Source organism: Lithobates pipiens, unplaced genomic scaffold (genome assembly GCF_037356315.1).
Source record: "Lithobates pipiens isolate NorthernLeopardFrog02 unplaced genomic scaffold, aLitPip1_a1.2 Scaffold_18, whole genome shotgun sequence".
Taxonomy (NCBI): Eukaryota; Metazoa; Chordata; class Amphibia; order Anura; family Ranidae; genus Lithobates; species Lithobates pipiens.
Window position 1 is genome coordinate 169,886,299 of NW_027507758.1, and position 27,519 is coordinate 169,913,817.

Sequence of the window (27,519 nt, forward strand, 5' to 3'; positions counted from 1 at the left end):
CAAGTGGTTAAGGAGATTCACCTTCTCCATTTGTCCTGTTTACCATTATCATTGAAAGTAAAAAACTAATTTTGGGTTGTCCCTAGAAAAGTAATAGAGGGGAACTCTTCCACTGGGGACACCTGTTCAGGTCAACTGGGGCTCTCCAAGGAATTCCCCTAATTTGTAGGGATTTCCTCTCACTTACTGTTTGGTTATAGGACAGGAAATAAAGGGAAATGTCCTCAATGGAACAGGGGTTATAACCTTCCCTTGCTCTATCCAAAATGGGGGGGGGGGGGGGGAGTTTTTGCCTATAGTCCTGCTTTAAAAGAATGTTTTACGGAAGCTTGAAAAAGTGAAGACTCTTGGGATTTTGACAACTAGGGAAAATATAATAATAATTAATACTCTAATATCCAATGATGCTAATTTTTCATCATGCTCCAAAGATTAAATTCCCCTCATGAGACCCGTTTTAGCTGATCTTGGTTCCTTAAATGAAAGAGTTAAGCTAGATACACATTATACAATTTTCTTTATTTTTTTATTATTTTTTTTTAGATTTACCAAAACCATATATAATGAGGTCAAACCTAAACTCTTTCAATTTGGGTGCAATCAGGCAGGCCCTTGCACTACATGGTTGAAGGTAAATCTAAACTAAACCAAAAAAAGTTGTATAGTGCGTACCTAGCTTTAGTCACCGGTTAGATCATCAGCTCTAACCTCTTGATATACAGCTGCCCAGCAATTTGTGTGATACTAAACCATTATTAAACTAATTTGAGAATTTCATGTTTACATTTGTTAGTAAGGATTTTAAATGCAAAAAGGGGGAGGGGGTGTCCTCGGGAGATTTTTTTTTTTTGGGCTTTTTATCTATTGCAGATGGCATTGGATAAAGCTGAGTGAAATCTGAGAGCTTTTTGGAGGGGAGGTGAGGGGGGGCGCGGAAGTGACAGACACCCCGCTTCACAGACTCTGATAACCCCAAAGTGTGGGTTTGAGACATCTACTGTGTGCTGGAGGGGGCGGCGGCAGAGCATTTCCTGGGAGGCTGTGGTGTCGGCTTAATCTGTTAGGAGTGAATCGTGCAGAGGAGAGATCAGATTCTGTTTTGGATTCAGTTAGTATACACCAGGGATATGAAATTAACGGACCTCCAGCTGTTGCAAAACTACAAGTCCCATCATGCCTCTGCCTCTGGGTGTCATGCTTGTGGTTGTCAGTCTTGCTATGCTTCATGGGAATTGTAGTTCTGCAACAGCTGGAGGTCGACTAATTGCATATCCCTGGTATACACTATAGAGGGATGTGTTTTGTTCATTTTTCATGTCTGAGGTTTACAACCACTTTACAGTTACAGCAACACCCCAAAGGCCCACATTCTTTCATTTTTAGCTAAAAACAACAATGGCAGCTGCTTAAAACTTTGCTTAAAACTTTGCTTAAAACTTTGCTTGGTTAAACCACTTGCCTACTGGACACATTCACCCCCTTCCTGCCTAGGCCAATTTTCAGCTTATAAGTCTGTCATATTTTGAATGACAATTGCATGGTAATGCAACACTGTACCCAAATGACATTTTTTTTTCACACAAATGGAGCTTTCTTTTAGTGGTATTTAACTACTTCAGCCCCGGAAGATTTTGCCCTCTTCCTGGCCAGGGCACTTTTTGTGATTCGGCACTGTCATAACTGACAATTGCGCGATCGTGGGACGTTGTGCCCAAACAAAAAAATTTCCCCCCCCCCCCCCCCCCCCCCCCCACAAATAGAGCTTTCTTTTAGTGGTATTTTATCACCTGTGCAGCTTTTATTTTTTGCGCTATAAACAAAAAAGCATCAATTTTGAAAAAAGCAATATTTACTTGTTTACTAGAACAAATATCCCCCAAAAATATCTTATCTGGTCCCCTAGCTCTGAGTGTGTTCTGACAAATTCAATTTCTGTGTCCTCCTGCCTTTCCAACAGGCTGTTAAATACTCTTTGTAGGGCAGGGACGGTCTGGGCTGAGTCAAAAGATTCAGGGACACCCCTCATCCTGATATTATTCCTCCTGCCCCTGTTGTCAAGATCTTCCAGGTGTCTATTCACTTCTATCAGATGTAAGGAGTGGGAGATTGCTATATTTTCCAGTCTGTGCATCCTTCTGTCCCTGCACCTGCCTGTTGTCTCTACAGCAGTAAACTTCTCTGAGGGCTAACCGGTTTGATTTAAGGTCTGTGATTACTGCAGAGAAGGTAGATTTTTATGTCGGCAGTGAAGCCTGACATGTCAGCATAAGTCAGGGGGAGGTTGGTCTGTTTGTATCTCCTACCTTCGTCCTCTGCTGCTGATTGCGAATCCTCACTGTATTAGTCTTCCTCTCCCTGTGCTTGCGCCATCTTGGAGCCCGGCACATTGCCACTTGCGGCTGTCTGCCTTTTGAACAGATCGGTTATGTTCCCGGCTGGAATTTCAGCCGTGTTGCGCCTGGAGCATGTCTGCGGTGTCTGTACTAGTTGTCTGACCATTTCCAGAACCATCTGTGGCAGGTATTGGGCTGCAGGCCGGGGTCTCTTCACGGAGCTCTGCTAGTGAGCGTCCATCTCCGTGGTGTGCCAAGCCACGCCCTTGAACCACCTTTTACCCATTCTTATTTGCAAAATCGTTCAAGCGCTCAGATTGGATGGAGAGCATCTGTGAACAAACATTTTCTTGCCACAGATTCTCAATTAGTTTTAGGTCTGGACTTTGGGCCAAACAATTCAATTGTAGTGCTGGCTGTATGTTTAGGGTCCGTTTGTCCTGCTGGAAGGTGAACCTCCACCCCAGTCAAGTCTTTTGCAGACTTTTAACAGGTTTTCCTCTAAGATTGTCCTGTATTTGGGTCCATTCATCTTACCATCAACTCTGACCAGCTTCCCTGTCCCTGCATCAGAAAAGCATCCACCACCATGTTTCATGGTGAGGGTGATGTGTTCAGAGTGATGTGCAGTGTTAGTTTTCCACCACATATAGCATTTTACTTTTAGGCCAAAAAGTTAAATTTTGGTCTCATCTGACCAAAGCACCTTCTTCAACATATTTGCTGTGTCCCCCACATGGCTTCTCACAAACTGCAAATGGGACTTCTTATGGCTTTCTTTCAACAATGACTTTCTTTTTGCCACTCTTCCATAAAGGCCAGATTTGTGAAGTACACGACTAATAGTTGTCATGTGGACAGATTCTCCAACCTGAGCTGTGGATCTCTTCAGCTCGTCCAGAGTTACCATGGGCCTCTTCTCTGTTTAATGCGCTCCTTGCCTGGCTTGTCAGTTTAGATGGACAGCCATGTCTTTGTAGATTTGCAGTTGTCATACGCTTTCCGTTTTCGGATGATGGATTGAACAGTTCTCCATGAGCTGTTCAAAGCTTGAGATACTTTTGTATAACCTAACCCTGCTTTAAACTTCTCCACAATTTTATCCTTGATCCATCTGGTGTATTCCTTGACATTCACGATGCTGTTTCTTCACTAAGGTTCTCTAACAAACCTGAGGGCTTCACAGAACATCTGTATTTATATTGCGAATAAATTACACACAGGTGGACTCTATTAAGTGACTTCTGAAGCCTATTGGTTCCACTACATTTTTAGTTTGGGGTATTGGAGTAAAGGAGGCTGAATACAAATGCACACCACACTTTTTCAAATATGTATTTGTAAAAAAAATTTGGGAAAACCCATTTATCATTTTCCTTCCACTTCACAATTATGTGCCACTTTGTGTTGGTCTATCACATAAAAGCCCAATAAAATACATTCATGTTATTGGTTATAACATCACAAAATGTGGAAAATTTCAAGGCACTGTAAACACTGTCAGAATGCTTTTTTTTTTTTTTTGTATTGACTCAGCAATGCAGCTTTGATTAATCATAGCCGAATTGCTGTGTACTGGGAGGGGGGAGCAGGACAGAAATACTGGACATGCTACACACGTTGTGTGTACAATCATGACCTTTTTGTGCACATGTGTGGCACTAAATTGATAACTAAACTAGTTAAATAAGTGATGCTCCAAGCCCCTCAGCATTTTTTTTATTGGCCCCCAGCAGAGATGGGTTTGTTAACTTATGGTGATTACACACAATCTGGTGCTCAGTTCAGCATGGTACTATCAGTGCAGGTCTGCCCTGCTAATCACAGGTGCAATAAATATTAAACTGTATGGCATTATTAGAAAACATTTTCATAGGTTATGCTATTTAGACTTGTTCAAGTTAGTAGAATCAGTCAGCTTTACAAACAACTGCAGCACTTTAGGATATACCTGAGTGAATACAATTTAAATTGTTAATGTAAGACTTTGGGCTACACATTTGGTGGGGGATACTTGTGATGTAATGTGACCTAGTAAAAAAAAAAAATATTAACCATGGCATCAGTGGTACTCGATCAATAGTGCTAGGGGATAGCCCGTCACAACTGGGAGCGAGAGAGGGATTATGTAACGTTCAATTAAAACATGACTGACTTTTGAGTTTTGAGTTGTAATTAAGTTTTACTGTTTTATTGCACAGTTAAATTTGTTCATGTCAAACAGTCTAATACATCAGCATTTCCCAAGGTACACATTTCCGTAGTAATCTTTTTTTTTTTTTTTTTTTTTTTTTTTACCTGGTAGAATGAATAAGCAGGAGGGGGGCACCCACTCGGGGGCTGCGACCACCTTGAGGGATCACTTAAGGCCGCCGAGGGGGGAAGGCCCTCCCTTTCATCCACGATCTCCACGTGTACCTGGCTTGTACACGGGAGACGACTCAGTTTTGATAATGAATCGATACTTGTTGGTTATATGTATGTATCTTCATGTGCAACAACATGTCAAGGCCTGTACTGACTGTAACCTGTATACTTGTATGTATGTGTATGTATGTGTGTGTATATATATATATATATATATATATATATATATATATATATATATATATATACATTTTCAATAAAAATAATTTGAAGTTAAAAATTTAAATCCACAATACAAAATCAACTAGTTAATGGGCCTGAAACAATGCCTGGTAGTAGGATAAACCTATGCTTATAGCCCCATGTACCAGTCATTATTTTTTTTTTTTTTTTATTATCCAGGCCTAGCAATGGTCAGTACCATTGTTCAGAAGTTCCTATATATAATTTTCCTGTTACCAATTTAAGATTGTACACTGACAGCTAAATGTACAATTTGCGGACTTTGACATAGTAGTAGTTTAGAGGATTATTTTAATGTTTATTCATGATTTACTCCTTTTTTTTTTTTCAGTGACAGAAGCTGGATTTGGTGCAGACATTGGAATGGAAAAATTCTTCAACATTAAGTGCAGAGCTTCTGGCTTGATTCCCAATGTAGTTGTTCTTGTTGCTACTATTAGAGCTCTGAAGATGCATGGAGGAGGGCCCAATGTAAGTTCTTCTGTATGGTACAATGCTTAAGTGATCATTGTAGTTTTCCCCTTCTAAACCTGCATTTGGTTTAGTGATGTATTCACTATTGCAGAAAAGTAGCTTTTAAAGCCTATGACATCTGTATAACCCATTGTGTATGAATTCTAAGACCTCTTCCACACGAGGCAGAGTCCGCCAACTGAGCAGGAGACCGCTCCGTTGATCTCCGCTGAGCCAGCGGATGATCGGAACATCTCAGCTTACTGAGCAGGGAGGGGCCTGTCAGAGTGCCGCCGATTCCTATGGAGAGATCGAATAAAACAGACAGCATGTCCGTTTTTCATAAGATCTCATCCGATCCGCCAAGCCACTTGGGGAACGTATGGCCATACGTCTGATTGTAGCAGACGAGTGTCGGCAGACACATCTCTGCTGACATCAGTCTCCCCATAGGAGTCAATGGATGGCCCACTCTGATCCGCCTATGAAACGGACGGGCGGATCCGAGCAGGCTTGCCGTCTAAAAGGGGCCTAAGTCTTATGTCACAAGTGTATCTTTTATTGGATGTACATTTGTGAACTCAATCATTTGTATAATTAGTTAAAAAATAGAACACCTTAATTCATGAACTTAAAATTTAAATCGAAACGGCATCCATTTGTTTAAATTCTTTGACATGTTCTCACCTACTCAATTGCAAATTTACAGCTTATTTTTTTATAATTTCAGGTTACTGCTGGAGCTCCTCTTGCAAAAGAATACACCGAAGAGGTAATAAATATTGAAACTGATTTATACTTATTACAACATGCTGACTTTGTAAAATACATGTTGTGTTGCTCTTTTGATTTAAACTTTGTGAAATGATTGATATTTGTGGTTTGATCGACATCTTACCAGTCTAAAGATGTAATGTTCATCAGTATTATACAGTATTTATATTATGCAGTGTTTTACAAAATAAAGGGAGATGGTACATTTAAAATTTTAAGACGAGGCTTAGGAGGGCTCTGCTTGGGAGGGCTAAACAATAGGGGCAAGCAATAACGTTTTTAGGGTAATAATTGTGGTTGTAATATTGTATTAATATTCTACGCCAGCACCCCTAGTAGCAGTGGTAATGATTGGTTAATTGTCTGTTATTAATAGTGTTGCTTCTGTAAGATGAATTTTGATTGATATGAGTGACTGCACATTATCACTGATGCGTTATTCTTCATGCTGTTGAGTAAGCTTGACTGTGTAGGCTGTGCATATAAAATGGATGTGTCATAGCTCTCTTCTGCCCTATTTTTAATGGATCATTAATCAAAAGGGCCAGAATAAGATTGAAAAACAATCCTGGAATGGAAAGCAAAAAGCACACTAATGTATACTTACACCAATTCACATGGGTATAAGTGGACTGCATTTTGCCAACCCTGCTGAAGCAATGGTGGTTGTATACTATAGTGATCGGCTCATTCATGAGTTAGTTTTTTTTTTTTTTTGTTTTTTTTTAAGCTAGAAGACCTTTTTTTGTAGTCACAGGACTCTATTAGAAGCAACAAAAGTTTAACCACTTCAGCCCCAGAAGGTTTTACCCCCTTAATGACCATGCCATTTTTTTCGATGTGGCACTTCATTATTTTAACTGACAATCGCATGGTCGAGCGACGCTGTACCCAAATAAAATTGCTATCCCTTTTTTTTCCCCACAAATAGAGCTTTCCTTTTGTGGTATTTGGTCACCTTAGCAGTTTTTTTATTTTTTGCGCTATAAACAAAAAAACTGACAATTTTGAAGAGAAACTATATTTTTTACTTTCGGCTATAAAACACAATCCAATAAAAAATCGAATTTCTTCCTCAAGTTAAGTCAATATGTATTCTGCTACATATTTTTGGTTAAAAAAATCCCAGTAAGCGTATATTGGTTTGCGCAAAAGTTAGACTACAAACTATGGGATATATTTATGGCATTTTTATTTATTTTTCTTACTAGTAATGGCGGCGATCATCGATTACATTTTTTTTTTTTTGTGGGACTGTGACATTGTGGTGGTAAAATGGAACCCCTAATTGACACTTTTGACACTTTTTGGGGAACCAGTGACACTAATACAGTGATTGGTGCTAAAAATATGCACTGTTACTGTACTAATGACACGGGCAGGGAAGGGGTTAACATCAGGGGCGATCAAAGGGTTAAGTGTGTCCCTAGGGGGTGCTTGCTAAGACCCCTTTCACACTGGGACGTTTTTCAGGCGTTTTTCATGCGCTTTAGCGTTAAAAAAAGCGCCTGAAAGAAGCTGCAACTGCAATCCCAATGTAAAAGCCCGAGTGCTTTCACACCAAGATCCCTTTCACACTGGGGCGTTTTTCAGGGGCTTTAGCGTTAAAAAAAGCGCCTGAAAGAAGCTGCAACTGCAATCCCAATGTAAAAGCCCGAGTGCTTTCACACTGAGGCGCTTCGCTGGAAGAGCGTCAAAAAAAAGTCCTGCAAGCAGCTTCTTTGCAGCGCTTTTGGAGCGGTGAATACAACGCTCCTAAAACGCCCCTTCCCATTGAAATCAATGGGAAGCGCTTGTAAAACGCCCGAAAAACGCTATTGGCAGCAGCGTTTTTTGGGCGCTTTTAACCCTTTATTTGGCCACTAGCAGGGGTTAAAAGCGCCCCATTAACGCTCGAAAAATGCTGGTAAAGCGCTGCTAGTTTAAGCGGCGCTTTACGAGCGTTTTTCGGGGGGTGACATTTCACATTGGGACTGCAGATGAGGCTTCTTTCAAGCGCTTTACAGGAGCTTTTTTTAACGCTAAAGCGCTTGAAAAACGCCTGAAAAACGCCCCAGTGTGAAAGGGGTCTTACTGTAGTCTGACTGGATGAAGACGGAGCTCAGTGTCCCTGCTAAGCAGGAGCACATGATCTCTATCTTCCATGTCAGAATGGCGATCTATCGTGTTTAGAGTCAACTCACTGTTCTGCCTCTCCTGGAGTAGGATCGCAGGTGGCCGGCATCAGGTCTGCCGGACCCGCTGATTGGCTCCCCCTCTGTCCAATCAGTGAACGAGTGCTCTCCCACGGTCTATTGCACAAAATAACATACAGGTGCATCGTTTCATGCAATAGAGCTGACCTGAGGCAGTATATCTGCGGTAGGCGGACGGCAAGTGGTTAAAGAAAAAAGGCACCAGTGTAATTTTTTAGTGGCAATGATAGTATTTTGGCACTAGTGCTTGCTATAAGGTTTTGGATCCTAAAACACATAATTTATATAGTTTGGAGTAGGCCAATTTGTTCTTTGTCTTTGGGCTGGTTAAGACCTCTTATTCTTTTGAAGAAGTATAGCCAAAGATCATTTGGCCGTACTCCTGTGGATCACAGGCGTGCAGTTTGTTTTGCACTCATGTGACCCATTTTCAGCCAACAGTAGGCTGAAGTCTGCTGACATCACAGAGCCGGTTCAGACTGGGGAAAGATCGAGACCATATGGTTGGGATCCACCCAGGAGCCTGGCTCAGCCTCTCAGAGAGCCACTAAATGCTGGAGTCAGCCATTCCCAGCGCAAACATTGGTGACTGACAGTTTCAGGGAGAACTGAGCAATCATCAGTTTTTGATCGCTCGGTTCTCAGTCTTAGAGCTGGTGGGGGACAGATGCAGCATAGGACCGATGCTGCATCCACCTAGGTAAGTATGATTCTAATTTCCAAACTTATCTTTTGTAGACTTGCTATGTTTATTGGTAATATTTATTTGTGCTTAAACAGTGTACTGAAAAAAATTTACCTTTTGTATGAAACTTGGCCATCCCTGCAGAAAGAGTGCCGAACAATTCATAGTAAGTCGGTAAAAGGTCAGCTGCTAGAAGATCACAGGCAATACTGATGACTAGTCCTTTGCCCTCTGCCTGCCTGTTTTGGCATAGCTTCCAGAGGTCAATTTCCCATAACTATTGCTCAGTCAGTAATATTGCTCTTTATGAAAAATACTGGTGCTAATTCATTTTCCATGTAAATACATAGGTAATGTTTGATTATTGCAGTGGATTCTGAAAAACTCTGTTATTTTTAGTCTTTCAAGGAAGAAAACCATAGGATAAAACCAATAAATTGAAACCCAATATTTCATAAAATATTCATCACTTTTAAGTATATGTACAGTTCTGCACACCATGCAGACACCAAGGGCTTTAAGGTTGTGAGATTGCATATTTGGTCATAGTATTGTTGAAATTTATTCTAAAAGCTATGCCCACCCAAGTGTTACATACACAAACTCGGTGGATTTAAGTGGGAGTCAGTGAGATATCCCAGTTGGAACTCACAGCTTCATCTCCACTATACAAGTGTTTCTAAAGCCTTCTGTGTGGCCGACTACTCCCCCCCCCCCAATACTTACCAGAGCCCTTTCTCAATCCAGCACTGTGCATCAAAGCCAAGGCTCTCCTGGCTCTGTCCCCTCTCTCTGGGCAGATTGATAGCAGCAGAAGCCATTGGCTCCCACTGCTGTCAATCAAATCCTGTGCTGAGGAGTGGGGACGGGGACAAGGTGCCCAGTCTGTCAATGGACAGACAAGGTTGCTGGGCAGTGAGCCTGCATAAGTGCTAGGGGTGCAACGGATCAAAAAACTCACGGATCGGAACATTCCTCGGATCAGAATCACGGATCGAATCATTTTTCGGATAAGCAAATAATAATTTAATTTGCAAAAACCTGTGAAAATTCCACCACCATATAGTCCCCACCATAATATCCACAATCTTCCCCCACTGTAATATTGGCTGGGTATGGCTGGGCACGGCTGGGTATCGCAGAGTATTGGCAGGCAGGGGTATCGCAGAGTATTGGCAGGCAGGGGTATCGCAGAGTATTGGCAGGCAGGGGTATCGCAGAGTATTGGCAGGCAGGGGTATCGCAAAGTATTGGGGTATCGCTAGAGTATTGGGGTATTGGTAGGGTATGGAGGAATGGCTGCTTCCATCTCAGGATCTCTCCCCTCCGCTGCACAGATTAGTACATAGAAGGGAGAAATTTATGCAAAAATCCTAAGCAGCGAATCCAGCCAAGAGTCTGAGACCACCTTTTAAATGGCCACAGCTGGGAAGCCTTCTTTATGTAGGGAAAATGCATATTTAATGTAAAATAGAAGAATATGGCAAGTGAGTCGGCTTCCTAGATGCGATTGTCACTAGTGACATTAATTGCCAAGTGAATATTTTAACTCTTGTTGCATTTTCAACGTTTTTATAGTTATTAGCTACTTCACCCTTTCCCAGTTTTGTCCTCAGAAAAGCTAGCCGTAGACGACATATCATGAGGATGACCTAAGCTGGGAAAAGCGGGCGGGATTATAGAATTAATAGTACATTAGGGACACAGATTGAAGTACTTGGGTACATCGAGTTATTCTGCTGCCTTTTGGAGATTGGTTATTCGCCAACAAAATTAAAAAGGGTAGCCTAGTATAACCCCTCTCATTTCCATCTTGCCACAGTTTTTGTTGCTTTTTAGAATAACAAATGCCTTCCCTTCTCAAGATTCTTTTTCTTCTAGCAAGCTTCTTAAAATGGAGGGCCACCCTGCAAAAAAAATACATAAAAATTTAGAAAAAAATCTGACAAAAAAAAAATGAAGAACATTTTTTTTTTTAACTTACCAGAAATGCCTGTTGCTAGGCACATCGTCCTAATCTGCCTCTTCCTCCTCTGTGGTGATCTTCTGTCTTCTCTCCTCTGTGCGGCGTCTTCTGGGTAATGGGTCGCACTGTGTTCTAGGAACTGTGTGTCCCAGAAAACAGCGCGCCCCATTCACAAAGCGCTGCGCGACTCGCACATGCACAGTAGGAAACGGACAGTGAAGCCGCAAGGCTCCACTGCCTGTTTCCCTTAGCCAAAATGGCGGCGCCGGGACCCGAGAGCCGAGGGACGGATCAGCCTCGGGCGGCAGACATTGCGGGTGCCCTGGACAGGTACGTTTGCTTATTAAAAGTCAGCAGCTACAGTATTTGAAGTTGCTGACTTTAAAAAAATTTTTTTTTAAAAACGGCCCTCCTCTTTAAGTTGCTGCAGAGCCACTGGGGGGGCTCATTCTGCAGCTTACCATATTGGCTGATTCTTGACATTGCCATGAACGCTCTGGTGTCCGTTTTATGAAGCAGTAAAAAGATTTCACTGCTTCATTCTCAGGCATTTTCAGAGCAGATCGTTCTCCCCTGGATGCCAGTTAATGAAGCTTTATAGATCGCTTCACTCCTCCAAAGGAGGAGTGATTTACAAACTCTTCAAACAGTGGAGAACGGCCCCTGATACTGAAATCTCATGAGACTTTGCAAGATTACAGTACCAGAAATTCACTGAAACGCCAAGGTGTCGATCAACCACCTCTGATTGAGGTAGAAGGAAGTTAATAATCCTCCTTCCCCCTCGGTTCCCCCCAGATTCTCTTTACTCCCCGATTTTTCCAGCTCTGAGCTGGTGAATCGGGGAGGGGGAATTCTGACTCAGATCACCAGTGAAGCTCTGAGATCGCAGCTTCATAAACTGTCCAGTTCTGTGTCAGTCAATGAGGATTCTCTGTGTGCGGAGATTATTGGTGGGAGAACATGGTCCAGTACAGCGCACATCCTTCAGACTGAAGTCCATCTTCGACCCTGTGCCTGTTAGAGGTGCTTGTTTGGAATCCTACCAGACAGTGTATGCTAACCTCATTACTATGTGTAAAGATAAGGCTGCTAATAATGGACACACACCAACCAATATGAATCCCATGGAAAATGAGGCACTTAAGTCCTTGACTCACAATAATTATATTATTAAACCTGAAAAGAATGGGAGTATAATGGTTCAGAACAAGTCTGAATATCTTAATGAGGCACATTGATTATTATTAGATACCAACACTTACGAGAAATTACAAGATCTCTTGGCTGACTTTACTAGGGAACTAAAGTCTACGATTAGTAGGGCTTTAGAGGAATTTTGAACATAAAGGAAGCTACCCTTTTCCACCGATTTCTTCCATGTCTGATACTTTTATGACCTCCTTTATAGTCCACAAGGGATGACCAGAATACCCCTGGTTGCCCTATAGTGGCAAGCACTACAAGCAGTCTTTCTTTGTTGACCAAGGGCTGTAGAAAATGGTAATCTCCCTACCCTCATATATTAGTAATGGAACACATTTATTAAAGAACCTTGAAAATCGACATATTTGTGGCTCTTCCTCAATGTATGTTCTCTTTTATACATCAATTGCACATGAAATAGGCTAATGAATGATAAATAGCTTTTTTTCTCCACTAATCCAGACTTAAATAAAAAGCAAGTTAGTTTCATCCTTGCAGCCACCAGTTCTGATTGAAGCACAATTTAATTCCAATGCGATGGAGGTGGTTATATCAAGAGAACAGGTACAAATATGGGAGCCCATTTCGCTCCCTGCTATGCCAATCTCACTTGGGGTCTCTAGGTGCTCCAACAGATCTGGAATAACAACCCTTTTGCACAAAGCACCATCAATTATGGCCGCTATATTGAAGACAGTGTATTTTTCTGGGATGGGTCCACGTCGTCTATGGCTGCCTTTGTAGACTTTTGTAATAAAAATTCTTTATTCTTCACCCATGTGTAACACTACTTCACCTGCTGCCTTAGTCATGGAATTAAGTCATTGTGCACACAGTATTTATTGCAAAGAATTCCTTCAACCCAGCAGCTGGTAATTCTTACTTGCATTACACCATCCCAGATGGATCCAAGATATCCCTAAAAGACAATTCTGCAGGCTCTGTCAAAACTTCACACATGTAGAGAATTATATACAGAAGAAATTAGTCCTCAAAAACAGACAAGGGATACCCTCCAGAACTGGTAGAAAAGGCTTAATTTGTCTATCCCACACCAACTGGGAGAGACCGAAAAAAGATGATCCAGAAATCAGGTATGTTACGAGATTCTCCAACCAATATCGAAAGGCGGAGAAAGATTTCTCTGGGCAGTGGCCCAGTTTACAAGCTCCACATCTTAAGTAGTTCTTTCCCTGTAAACCAAAATTTTCTTCCCGAAAAGCCCCAAACCTCAAAGGATAGGAGGCACTCGATAAAGTTTCAAGCCATCAGAAGCCTGACATAAAATTAGGCAATACTGTATGTTTGGTAATCTAAAGGCATGTTCCTGTGAAAAAAGGAAAAATGCTTGACCTGCACGATGTACAACATGCCCAAAAAACCTTTATGGGCAATTGGAAAACATTCCATCAATTCCTTTCAAAATTGCTCAGGATTGTGGAGGGCAGAAACACCAAACATAGTATACCCAGGCATTTTGCTGAATTACGTGGGAAATCCTCTCGGGGCTTGACAGCTTGGATTGAGTCCATTTCCAGTAATCCCCCATTGGCCAAACATTTTTAAAAAAATTGTATGCGCATAAGATTTACTGGATCTTTATGCTAAACTCCCTCATCCCAGATGGCCTTAAATGACGAAATAGAGGTGATCACGTTATCTAGTCCATTATTCATCTGGTTATTTGGCTGTTTACATCTAGGTTTTTATCTAAAGACAACATTGCTCCCCTTAGTGGTGGAGCTCTTGCACTGTCTGTGTTTTTTTCATTTTTAATCCAATTTTTGTTCTTTTTATTTTATCCTTTTTGAAATAGATTTTAGGCATTGAATTCCATAAGGTACCAATACCATCTTTTATTTCCTATTTATTTGTTTTATTTTGAGTTTTATTATACAAATACTTTTAGATTGCACATTGTCCAGACCTGGATCACCTTTTTATGCACTGTAGTTCCCAGAGCATAAGGTTGTAGTTCCGGTGTCCCACGAGAGGGTGTCTAGTCTCTCTTCTACTAGTCCCTCTTGTTTCAGTGTTTTGCCTGCTTGCCAGATCCTAGTTGCTGAGCCTATATCCTCTTCCTGCCCTGTACATGTATCCTATTCATTGCCCTTGTTCCTGATCTCAGTTCTGGTTTCCTCTTCCTGACTGTTCCTGGCACCTTCAGTTTTACGTCGTTTACTAGTGTTCCCCATTTTGATATAATGTATTCTAGTTAGTTTTATACACACATACACATCTATAATGCTGCAGAAATCTCCCCCCCCCCCCCCCCCTAATTATGGCGGCCCTCATTTTAACTGTAGGCAGCTGAAGCTGATGCCTGTTCACTTCCTGAATTTACAGAGACTCTTAGAGGCACCCCTCCAGCTCTGAAGCTCTCATTGGCTCTCTTATGGCGCATTCCCCCTCTCTTCCTGACGACAAACTCTCACAAGAGTTAGAGAGCTGTGCATGTGATAAGCCTAGGCTTTTTTCAGACGAGAAACAGGAAGTGAGCTGTATAAGGTATGTACTGTCAAAAAAAAGTTTTAGTATCCAAAGTTAAAACAAGGGCAGAAGATTTAATAGATGGAAAGATGAAAAAATTATTAGAGTTCCGCCTTAATTAATGTCATTTTAAGCTATACTTAGATTTGTGCCCTCTGGTGTTAATAAATATTATTATGCATGATATAACGCCAACAGGTTACGCATCACTTTACAACGTATGGGGGGACAACTCAATTACAGTACAGTTCAATACAAAAGGTACAGGAGGGCCCTGCTCATAGAGCTTGCATTCTAAAGGCAGAGGGTGTTACAAGGTAATAGCTGCAGAGAATGATTTGATGGAGGTGGTTCGGGGACAGGTAGGTGTGGGATAGGCTTTCCTGAATAAATGAGTTTTCAGGAAGATCCTAAGCCTGGATTCACACCTATACATTTTTAGTGCTTTTTGCATTTTGCAGATTTGGACTACAGTCCATTTACCCTAATTTCCTATGGAACACGTTCTGTAGTGCAAATCTGCTAAATGCAAAAGGCACTAAAAATGCATAGGTGGGAATCCAGCCTAAAGGTGGACAGGGGAGGGGCTGATTGGATATACTGGGGCAGGGAGTTCCAGAGGATGGGAGAGGCTCTGGAGAAGTCTTGGAGGTAACAAGGGAGCTAGAGAGCAGGAGGTTCTGGGAGGAGCGGAGGGGATGATTTGGGCTATATCTGCAGATGAGGTTGGTGATGTAGATGAGGGCAATGTTGTGAATGGCCTTGTATGTCATGGTTAGCATTTTGAATTCTACACGGTGCGGTAGGGGGAACCAGTGAAGGGACTGGCAGAGAGGAGCAGCAGTCATGGATCGGTTAGTGAGATGCATTAGTCTAGCAGCAGAATTCATAATAGACTGAAGGGGGGATAGCCTGCTTAAGGGTAGGCCATTAAGGAGAGAGTTGCAGTAGTCAAGGCGGGAAATAACCAAAGAGTGAATAAGTTGCTTTGTGGTGTCATTAGTCAGGAAGGGTCGAATTCTGGAGATGTTGTGGTTAAGGCGGCAGGATTTAGCCAGTGATTGGACATGGGGGCTGAAGGAGAGGTGAGAGTCAAGGATTACACCCAGGACCCTGGCATGTGTGGAGGGACTAATAGTTGTGTTAATTGTGAAGTCACGGGGGTGGGGGGCGAGGGGAGGGACCGCGAAGGAGGAAATATCACAAGCTGTTTTAGAAAGATTGAGTTTGAGGAAGTGGTGTGACATCCATATTGATATGTCATTCAGTAAGTTTGACATCCGTGAGGAGATCGTGGGGGTAAGTTGAGGAGGGGAGAGATATATCTGGGTGTCGTTGGCATAGAGGTGGTATTGGAAGCCATGGGAGGTTATCAGCTGGCCCAGGGAAGAGGTATAGAGTAAGAATAGGAGAGGCTCAAGGACAGAGCCTTGGGGTGCCCTAACAGAAAGAAGAGGAGTGGCGGAGATGGAGTTGTAAGTGACACTGAGAGTGCGCTGAGATAGGTGGGAGGAGAACCAGGATAAAGCAGAATCACGGAGGCCAAGGGAGTGTAATTTTATGAGGCGGAGCAGGTGATCAACTGTGAAGACGAATGCAATGCATTTCGAAAGAGCAGGGGTGAAAGAGGGAGGTGTGGGAAGTACCTGGAAGCAGCTGGAGAGGTAGTGTCGAATTCCTGGAGCCAGGTTTCGGTTATAGCAAATAGATTAAGGGATTTGGAGAACAAAGGGTCATTAAAGAGGAAGTAAACCCTGATGGGTTTACTTCCTCTTTCATTCCCTGCAAAGGTAAAGCATAATGGACTACTATGCATCGCATAGTAGTCCATTATGTGTCACTTACCTGACACAGGAGCCAGCGAAGTCACCGCTGTCCCCTGTAGTCCGGCGCATCCATCTTCTCGGTGGGTCTCGCTGCTCCGTTGCTGTCATTCGGCGAAGCCGCGATGACGTCACTCCCGCGCATGCGCACGGGAGTCGCCACTTGCGGCATATCGCCGTTGACAGTGGCGCGCTCAGGGCGCCTGCGCGCCGCTGCCTACGGCACATGCGCCTGTCGGTGCCTGTCTTTCGGGAAATATCTCTTAAACCTACACGGATACGATGCGATACAATATTTCTTGGACCTACAGGTAAGCCTTAATCTAGGCTTACCTGTAGGTCAAAGTTGGTTGTAAGGATTAACAACCACTTTAACAGAAGCTAGTTTGTTGAAAGAGGGGGGCTGACTTGTGGAATTGGGATAAGAAGGTTGAAGTTAGGACTACTGTTGGAGGAGGTAGATGGCCAATTTTGGCATTGGGAATTGGGTGTGGGAGGGCTGGGGTTTGGCGCGATGTCCCCAGACATTAGGAGTAGCGGGAGGGTGGTAAGGTGGGAGTGGGATTTATAGGAGGGCAGATGCTGTGGTGGAATGAAAATAATTATACTGTGTGGGCTTAGAATGAGCAGCAGATGGTAAGTGGAGTAATATTGAGTGGGCAGAAGAGAGGGAGATATGTACAGGTTGGGGGATGGAGGGGGGGGGGGGGTAAAGACATGAGAGTTTAAGGAGAGAGGACATTATAACAAAGATTAGTGTGAGCATGTTGGAGGGTGGGGAGAGGGGAATAGAAGGAAAGTTGGAGAATGAAGAGGAACTGCCTGCAAAATAGCAGTGAAACAATGTCTTTACTTTTTTGTAGCAGTGCCTTAGTCAAAGTGGCCACGTACAAGTGCCAAACACTTGTTGCCGGCATGACACTTTGTGCAAGGAGTGACCAGCCTAAACCCTCGCCAGCCGTCCCAAGAAATGAACTACATTTATACTGGGAAGGTGTGGGCGGAAGGTTCAAAATTAATCAATTAGAAGCTGATAAAACCCAAGTATAGACAGTAGGTTAAAATTCTTAGTAAGGCAGAATTAAAGTTCAGTTAGGCAATGTAGTCCAGTGTTTAAGAGAAGAGTAGAGTCTTTGCAGTTACCAGAGGGTATGAAGAGTCAGGTGGAAAATCGCAGACAGGGAGAGCGACTTTATATAAATATATCCTAGCACATACGATATTATACTCCTTGCACCCTTTTTTGTGCTTTTAATTCAACTTTCCGGTGTCTTGTCATATAAGGTCCCCCATCAGATAGCGTCCGCTGTGTACGGCGCATGCGCCGTACACAGCAACACAGATTCCGAAAATAGCCGAGGATGAACGGCGCCTGCGCACTGAGTCCAGGTGCTAGCCCCACCATCCAAGTGGACATAGAGTAGGAATAAAAAAAAGCCGAGCGCAGCGAGGCCTAGCCAGAAGCGTGGCGAGCGGGCCGTCTAATTTTCACAACCCTATGTCCGCTTGGATGGTGGGGCTACCACCTCCACTCACAGCGCAGGCGCCATTCAGCTTCAGAAATTTTACGAAGCTTCTTCTGCGACGGACGCTAAATGATGGCCGGACTGAATATGCCAGAACACCGGCATCCCTGCAGAGATTGGTGCACCTCTTTAGTGCTCTGACACAGCTGGTGTCTTAAGAGGTCATAGACATGGTCTTGGGAAGAGGGTCCATAGGTTTTATTCAAATGTTCACCATTCTCAAAGCCAAAGGGGGAATCTGTCCTATACTGGATCTCGAGGTGCTCAACCCCTTGCTCCAGGTACAAAACCACATTGAATCTACCCAGTCAGTCACAGTTTCTTTTTTTATGGGAGACCTTGTGGCCTCTGTGGAAATCAAGGATGCTTACTTGCATGTCCCCATCTTCCTGGCTCAAATCTACCTGCATTTTGCAGTGGGAGTACAGCATTATCAGTTTGTTGCCTTTCCTTTTGCCTGCTCTTTGGGTTTTCCACAATGTACTATCCTCTGTTCTTGCTCTGCACTCAAGGCATTCCCATAGTGAAATATTGTCTTCTGAAAGAACAGCTTGTTCTAGTCCTTGTTCTTGCTCTGCTTCACTTTTAGGGCATCCCCATAGTGCGATATGAGAACAATCTGCAGGTTCCATCAGCCAATGTCCATCAGTTTTTCCAAACCCTACATTGATTCAAGGGAATCTTTAGTCTTTAGAGGTCAGCACTGTGATCTCATCGCTTGGAGTACTTGGGTGTAGCCCTGGCATAGGTGTGCACAGGGGGTGTGCCCCTAATCACTATGTGTGGTGCCAAATTCCCCCTTGTGCCTGGCTTCCCCCCCCTCCGTAATGTGCACCCCCCACAACAGTGCTGCTGGCTTTCCTCCTCTTCGCTGGTTGCTGCAGGGGATGTTTCAGAATGGAAAGCAGGGGAAGGGGCTAATGAATGTTATTTACCAGCCCCTTCCTTTTCTAAATGAACACAGTCACTCACTGTGTTCAATCCTACAGAGTTTATTATGCTTCAGTTTGTGAATGAACCAGAAGCCACTCTGCATAGATCACTTCCCATGCATTCACTGTTCAGTACAGCTGAGGCTGCAGAGAAAGGCATGGGTGTTTAAGCTGTTGGGTACACACCCTAATGCAATAGGCTGTGTACACCTTTGAGCGCTGGATCTTGTACTGTCCAAAGTTTTCCTTCAACTTTTTCCTGCTTTATCATGCATTTCTTATGCCCAATATTGTTTCAGACTATTAAAGCGGGAGTAAACCCGCTGACGACTTTTTTTTTTTGACCTGCAAGGGAAAAGTCATAATGAGCTAGTATGCACCGCATACTAGCTCTTTATGAAATACCTTAGAATGAGGCCCCGACATCTGGCCAAATCCACGTCTTTCAGGGTATCGCGGCTCCGCTGCTGTGAGTGGCCGGAGCCGCGATTTTATCACTCCCGTGCATGCGCGCAAGAGATTTCTGTCCGGCAGGGTCCAACGTCTGCCGGACTTTCAGCTGAGAATCCCGTGTGCGCATGCGTTGCTGCAGTCAGACGCGTTGCAAGGGTAATATCTCCTAAACTGTACAGGTTTAGGAGATTTTTTTTTTACCTACAGGTAAGCCTTATTATAGGCTTACCTGTAGGTTAAACTTGTAAAAAAGACTATACAATCGCTTTAAATCAGAAATGCACTCCTGCAAATGTCACATAGGAAATCTGTAGATTAAGCAATAACATTTAAGTGGAAGCAGAGGTCTTATTTCTGCAGAAATGGCTGAGTGAAAACCACAACACTAACACCAGAAACCACTTCATCCATCAGGAGCTTTACATGGAGGTTGGTGCGCACTTCTGTGTTTTTTCTGCTTTAATCACCAATGACAGCTAACAATTTTTCATCATGTAACTGCGATGATCTCTTAGCTCTTTGTTTCCCAACATGGGGTACACACTATGACATTTAGGTTTTTAAAATAATAGTGACAGAAAAAGGTGGGTTGTGGCCTACTTGCGAATGTACGGTGACCTTGGGGGATGTCTAGCTCAGTGGTAGATGCCTTTTCAGTAAGTTCACAGCAAACAGGATCTTTAGTTTAAGGGCATTGTAGCCCACTTTTATTAAAAGGAACAAAATAATCGAAAGTTCATACACGCACTTGAATGCCCACACATGGGTTCTTCTCCCAAAAACAATAACAAATGAAAAATGCCAAGCCACCTGGCTCTCTCTCTCTCTCTTCAGCAGTACTGCCACCCTACCAGCAGTCACCTGTGCACTCATTGCACCATTGTTGCTAGGGACAACCCCAGCCCTTTTTCTCCTTGGTAAACTCTGATTAGGCATGTATGGGGCTCAGTCAGATGGTAACAACCCCTCTAACCACAGAGCTCCGTCTCTCATTTCAGCAAAACTTGCTTCTTTTAGGAGCTTTTATGGTCTCATACTTGGACACTCCAGAACAACTTTGCAAAGTCCAGGACTGTGAAAATTAAGCACTGTCTCTTTAAAGCAAGTTGCTTTTCTCAGCTGCACATACAGATTGTGCTGTCTCATGCACACAAACGCTGTTCTAATAACAGATGAACTTACTTTTTCTCCAGTTCTGCCTTCTCCACCACTTGTGACATTGGGGGATGTCTAGCTCAGTGGTAGATGCCTTTTCAGTAAGTTCACAGCAAACAGGAACTTTAGTTTAAGGGAACGGTAGCACTCTTTTATTAAAAGGAACAAAATAAACAAAAGTTCATACATGCACTTGGATGCCCACACAGGGGTTCTTCTCCCAATAACAAATGAAAAATCTCTCTATCTATCTATCTATATCTATATTCATGGGAATGCCAGACCCCATCCTGTCATGGATATCGGCCATCTGTGATCCCACAGTGACAGTATGGGTAAACTGCTAATACTCCAGCCCTTTCCCCACCTCGAATGGCACAAGACAGGGCTACCCCCTGTCTCCAATGCTATTTGTCTTTTCCCTGGAACCTTTTGTACATCATATCAGAGGTAATCGGGCAAATCTCAACACAAAGTTGCAGCCTATGCAGACGACCTTTTATTCTACATTACTGAGCCCCTTACCTCTTTACCCTCCCTGTTACAGGAGCTGAAGTGCTATGGCACCCTGTCTAATTTCAAGGTCAATCTACAAAAATCAGTCTCCTTATTAGACTCTACTATTTCTAACTTACGCCCCTTCTTCCCCTTCAAATGGGCTGCCCGCCCAATTCAATGCCTGGGAACAAAAATTTCTACAAACTTGCACAACATTTTTACCCTCAACTACCAGCCCCTCTTATCTATGCTCACTACTGATCATAAGAGGTGCGACTCTCTGGCCCTATCCTAGTTTGGCCGTTGTAATGTACTTAATATGAATGCAATGCCCAGACTTCTGTATTTATTGCAGGCGTTGCCCATCAAGATAACTCAGATGTTCTTCCACGCCATGCGTTCAATATTTATCAGATTCATCTGGCGCGGTAAACGCCCACTTCTCTGCAGAGCATTACCACTACGACCAAAGATTAAAGGCGGTCTCAAGTTTCCGGATCCAGCCCTATACTATACTGCGGCACATATGACCAGGGTTGTGAACTGATGCCGACACAGCAACTTGACACTCTGGGCGTCCCTGGAACAGGATGCAGCTCAGGCCCCACTTGCAGGTCTACCTTGGGCAGGGAAAACTACTGCCACCCACTTGACTACTCGACTACTGATTGGACCAACTCTCATGGAACTGAAAAGGTTTTTCCATCTATCCTCACTGAGAAACTTTCCATCCCCAATGACTGCACTTGTTGGTCATCCGGATTTCGTACCTGGCCTCGCTGATCCATCTTTTCCCTCGCAAGCCCCACAGGGACTCATGAGGGCCTCTTTATGTTCCTCTGGTTGGCTAACTAAGGAGAACTTGCTCTGTGGTTGGGCCCCTCTCAGATCGCTGGAGGATTAATCAACTATCTCACTTCCTCAGCTCTGCCCAAACCAACCCATTTTGTCAGAAAGCTCCACTCTTTTGAGGAACTATGCTTGGGTGAGGGACCAATCCAGAGGTCCTTATCAACCTCCTACAAATCCCTGCTAGACCGCCATGCTACTGAAAACCCCCCATTCTTGGCAAAATGCGAGAGGGACTTGCAACTCACAGAACCCCAAAAAGAATGCACTCAGAAATCTTCTCTATGTAGCAAATATCAGGAGACCACATATAAGAGACGCTGGTATAGAACCCCTTCTGTGCTAGCCAAGATATCTCCTCTACAAACTGATCGTTGTTGGCGCTGCGGCCTACACGCAGGCACCACCTTACGTATTTTCTGGGATTTCCCTGTGCTACAAACTTTTTGGCAGCCGGTGCTCAAGCTCATACAGAAACTCGGAACATCTCCCTACATAACCCAGCTGCGGTCCTCCTTAACCTTACCCCCTTATCAAGGAAACGTTATCATACATCCCTTCTCAAACATCTCCTTAATGCTGCACAGGCCAGCATCCCACCTGTTTGGAAGCAACAGTCTGTGCCAACGGTGGCCCAATGGATCGCAAGAGTAAAGAACATTGAGCAAATGAAAGATCTGACCTCCTGCTTTGCAAGTTAAGTCAGAGCAACATAAGTCCAGATGGTTCTATTGGAGTTCCACCAATACAAGTTAGGATTTCTCTATTCCCCCGACCCCCCCCCCCTCTTGTATTCCCCTTTTTTCTCCTTCTGCCCTGTTTCCATCTCTCCTTTCCAACAAAAAAAAAGTGATGGGCACAGTAGCTTATATTTACCCTATATTAGACATTCAGCTTGTGGAGTGAGCCTGACTGAGTGGCCCCCTTCACGCACATGCAATTGTTTTGTATACAGTAATTGTTGTGCTTGATGCGCTCATCAGTCTATATGCAATGCGAAGTTGTCTTTTTGTATCTTTGTCACATCTTTAAATAAAGATTTAAAAACGTGTTTAGGTGGTGTTGGTACAGTACTCAATGTTGTGGGTGGCAGTTTTGTTTTTTTTGGAAGTGGACTGCCAAGGGGTACTCAAGTGACCTACACCTGGGAACCACTGTCTTGGCTAATGCAAACTGCCATTATTTGCCTTTTATATAATTCAAAATATCTGGAAAAGCAAACTTTTTGTTTAACTTGTTTGGTTGGAAATCCCACTGTAGGTGGAGCTATAATGTAGACCAGTCAGTTTAACTTGCTTGACTTCATATAGCTGGCTCTAACGTTCATAAACGGCCCACACAGGCGTGATGTTCATAGTGTGATTTGTGATTGGCAACAGATTGCAGGGCTCTTAATGCATGTCTGAAAGCATTAGCCTAGCCATATGCTCCAGCACTAACAAAGAACACTAGTTATTAATTATTCATACTGCATGGAAAAAAACGGCATTCTCTCAACTGCGAAAAGACAGGGAATCAATGCGTTGAAGTAACTCAACAAACCTAAGAACATTTTCTCATCTGTCTTACAGAATCTGAAGCTGGTTCAGGATGGTTGTTGTAACTTACAGAAGCAGATCCAGATTGCTCAGCAGTTTGGTGTTCCGGTTGTGGTCGCCTTAAATATTTTCAAGTAAGTTCCTCAACAAAGAGCTCCACTTAGCATTAATTGCACTGGTGGTGAACATGTAAAAAGTTTGTGTCATAAATGTTTACTGCAAACCCAAACCTTATTCCTTGTCCTCAATATGATGGCTGCATTTTGTTTTGGAATAAGATCCTTCTGGGGCTTAGGGGTTTTCTTCCTCATTTAATTATATGGACAAAAGGTTTTATGCACACTGCAATAGTTTAGGTTCAGAATCATTTTGCCCTATATACAGTATATCATGCCATATATTCCATTTAGCGACCTATTTTTATGGTTGATGGAAAAATAAACCATCACAGTATAAGTGGTTTCTGTATTTATCGGCATACAACACGCACTTTTCCCCCCTTAAAATCGGGGGTAAATCGCTGGTGCGTGTTATACGCCAATCCTCCACCGTTTTGAGCCTCTGGATGGCTTTCGGCTGCCTTCGGCCCTTCTCTGCAGCTTTCGGTTGCCTTTGGCCATTCTCGTCAGCTTTCTGCCATTCTCGGCGGTCGAAAACCGCAGAGAGTGGGTGAAAGCTGATGAGAATGGCAGAAGACGGCCGAGAACTACCGAGCGCCGCCGAGATACACAGGACATCGGGCTGTGTATCTCGGCGACGCCCTTAAAAAAAAAAAAAAAGCTGCAAATACTGACAAGTCTATAATTGACACTGACAAGGGTATAACGATGGACAAGGCTGCATGACAAACTACATATGACACTGTCAAAGGTGCAATGATGGACAAGGCTGCATATGACACTGACAAAGGTGCAATGATGGACAAGGCTGCAAATGACACTGACAAGGGTGCAATGATGGATAAGGCTGCAGATGGACACTGATAAGACTGGGTATTAAATGCAAGTTTTTTTTTTTCCTTAAAATTCCCTCCTGAACTTGGGGTGCGTGTTATACGCCGATAAATACAGTAAATTAAATTACTTATGTCACATAATTTTTTTTCTGACTAGGTTAGTTATTATTGTGTTTATTGTAGTAGCTCTACGACTGGCTTGCATGAGTAAACTGTGGAGCTGCTTTTATAAAACATGAGTGAATCAGAACTTGGCTCTTTTACAATATTTTGACAGAACCGTCTGTGCCTGGTGATATGTTTTCCATGTTTACCTGTATGACTTGTATTTAAATGTAGTAATTGGTTAAAGTGAACATGTACTCTGGTTTTTCTTTGTTTGTTTTTTTAAGTGCTGCCTAAGAGCAGACACCACAAGATGCCTGCTGTTACTTTTATTACCCAGACAAGCAACTTCTTTTCCCCTCTCTGATTTGGTTTCACTTTATTGAGTAACTCTGAGCTCATGACTAAGCCTGTCCCAACTGCCAGTACAATGTCCAGTAAGACCACCATAGTGGCCTATTAAGCCATGGTTACTGGACAGGGGGATAGCAATAGGTAGAGCTTAGCCATCAAGTCAGAGAAAGTCAGATCTCTCTGTATCAGAGTCAAAATAAATTGGAGAAAAGCACAGAAGAGGTTTTTCTGACTAATATTGGTAATAGTGGCCATCGTGTGATGAATTGATTAAAATACATTTATAAAAAAAAAATTCAACATGTTTAGTACTTTTTTTCATTAACGTTAATTGTGAATATACATTTTTATGAAAACTTTCTAATACAGTGATGTAGGTACATGCAGGAACATAACTAATTTTTTCTATTTTCAGAAAGGCTCTTAACTTTTCCAAGGTTAAAAAGTTCTGTGGCCATGCATCTTTTCCTGATATTTGGGGGGTGGGATTGCAGGAGACTGTGCAGAGACAAATTGTGCCTGTAGTCTGTAGTCTATAGTCTGTTCAGTCTGAGACCAGATGCAGGGGTGTGTTCAAGAAGCAAGCTGTGATTGAGAAAAGGGTGTGTGTTACAGATGCAGGCTGTGATTGGTCAGGGGTGTGCTGGCTAAACAGACTACCAAATACAGGCATGCTGTGTCCTGTACCTCTGAATGGCCAGCCAAATGATGAAAACTGACCACACAAGAACAGATTAACTTCTGTGCTTTTTGTGGTCAGTTTCAAACAAGGCATAAAGGTAACTGGCAGGATCAACCAGGTAGTACTAAAGATGGAAGAAGTACATGAAAATAAGAGACTATGAAATACTCATGTGTACACACACAAAAATATTTACGGTAAAATACACTTTAATATGGATAATGGAAGCTGTGTTTATTCATATTTTGCTTTATAGAACTGACAGTCAGGCGGAAGTTGACCTGGTGTGTAAAATTGCTAAAGAATCTGGTGCTTTTGATGCTGTTCCATGCAATCATTGGTCATTTGGGGGAAAAGGAGCCATAGAACTGGCTGAATCTGTAAACGGAGCCGCAAAACAACATGTTGACTTTAAATACTTATATGATTTGGAGGTAAGCATTAGATCTATTCTTTAACTCCTGTAAGACTTGCTTACCAGGTATTGATATTTTATACTCTTGAAACTTGACTGGTTGGTTGAATATCTTTTACATTTTTGACAATGCACTGTGTAGTGGATATATCCTAAACACTAATACCGCACCACTGAACTGCAAGTAAGTGTATTTAAAGGGTAACGTCACTTTCATTATGAAAAAATTTGCAATTTGAAAAAATAGTGTGTACATTTGTGACACAAGTCCTATTGTAATTGAATGTTATTAAAAATGACCTTCTCCTTTCAATCTGCAGCACTGTAACTGTATGTAAAATGCAATGCAATTTGGCTATCTGGAGGTGTTTATGTACACAGATGGTTGTGTGGCTTACTGGTTTTCCCTGAAGTCTGCGCTAAGATGCAAATCAGATTGCAAGAATCCCCTGTAATAAAAATGTAATTTTTGGTGAGATACTCCAAAAGGGAAATCTTGTCTAAAGGGATTCAGACCCTGCCAATTTCTTCATTAGAGCCCTGCTGGTGCAGCATCTGACTGATAATTCTAAAACCACTCCCGTACAGATTGTCCATACTGCATATGGACACAAGAAAACTGCTCTTTCTTCAGAATAATTAAAGGTGGGAATCAACAAGAAAGTTTGTTAAAATCCTTGCAATGTACAAAGATCACCCAGAGGGGAATATTTTTTTTCTTAACAAAGTGGCGTTAGTCTTTAAAATGTATTTCCTGTATGTTTATTGCATCAAAACGTTATAGCATGCTTCAGCCCTAGTTTACACTTGCTGTTGGTGGAGCGGTAAAAACTGGTAATTGAGTCTTGTTCTTGAGCCCTTAAAATGTTTCTAGATGAATTCACTAACACAGGCACATAAACGCCCACTATGGCCAGATTGGGAGGCCGGTTAACATAACAGTATGGAGCATCCTGAGGAAACCACACAACCGCATAGAGAATATATAAATTCAATGTAGATCTTGTCTTCCTGTAATTTTAAAATGTCATCCTTCTTGAAGTGAATAAGGTGTTGGTCCCTTCCAATATTTATACCAATCCAATAAAACTCACATTAGTACCTCAATATGCAGTATAATGCACTATGTATGTTCTCATACAAAGTGAATTCTTCATGACATCAATTTTGACAGTCATGTGTGTGTGTTTTTTTTTTTTTTTTTTTTTTTTTTTTTTTTTTTTTTTTATATACATATTGGAGAAATGAGAACTGTAATGATCCTCGGGAAAATTGTGCTTGTAGCAAAGTGTGTGCATTGGAACAGCACATTCTGAGTTCTAAAAATAAGCCAGTGGGCCTTTTCGGGATAACCCCATAGATTGCTCAACATTCACAATACTTGCTGGGTATGTTGGGTAGGGAAAAGCTGCCCAAAGAGTGTGAGCATAAGATAATCTGATTACAGTTCAGCCAGGCTGATACTGCATCAGTCATATCAAAGAAGTGAGTCTCCCCTCAAGTTACAAGTGAGATGGATATA

General features: G+C 42.6%; 1 protein-coding gene across 2 annotated transcripts in view; it reads left to right on the top strand.

The window, feature by feature from the left end:
- Positions 1-27,519, top strand: part of MTHFD1L (methylenetetrahydrofolate dehydrogenase (NADP+ dependent) 1 like) — a 377,119-nt gene that overhangs the window by 249,851 nt on the left and 99,749 nt on the right. For both annotated transcript variants that reach the window (XM_077486370.1, XM_077486371.1), the window contains exons 21-24: positions 5,275-5,414; positions 6,127-6,168; positions 23,520-23,620; positions 25,839-26,016. In XM_077486370.1, the coding sequence (XP_077342496.1) occupies positions 5,275-5,414; positions 6,127-6,168; positions 23,520-23,620; positions 25,839-26,016 (461 nt within the window). The remainder of the gene's footprint in view (positions 1-5,274; positions 5,415-6,126; positions 6,169-23,519; positions 23,621-25,838; positions 26,017-27,519) is intronic.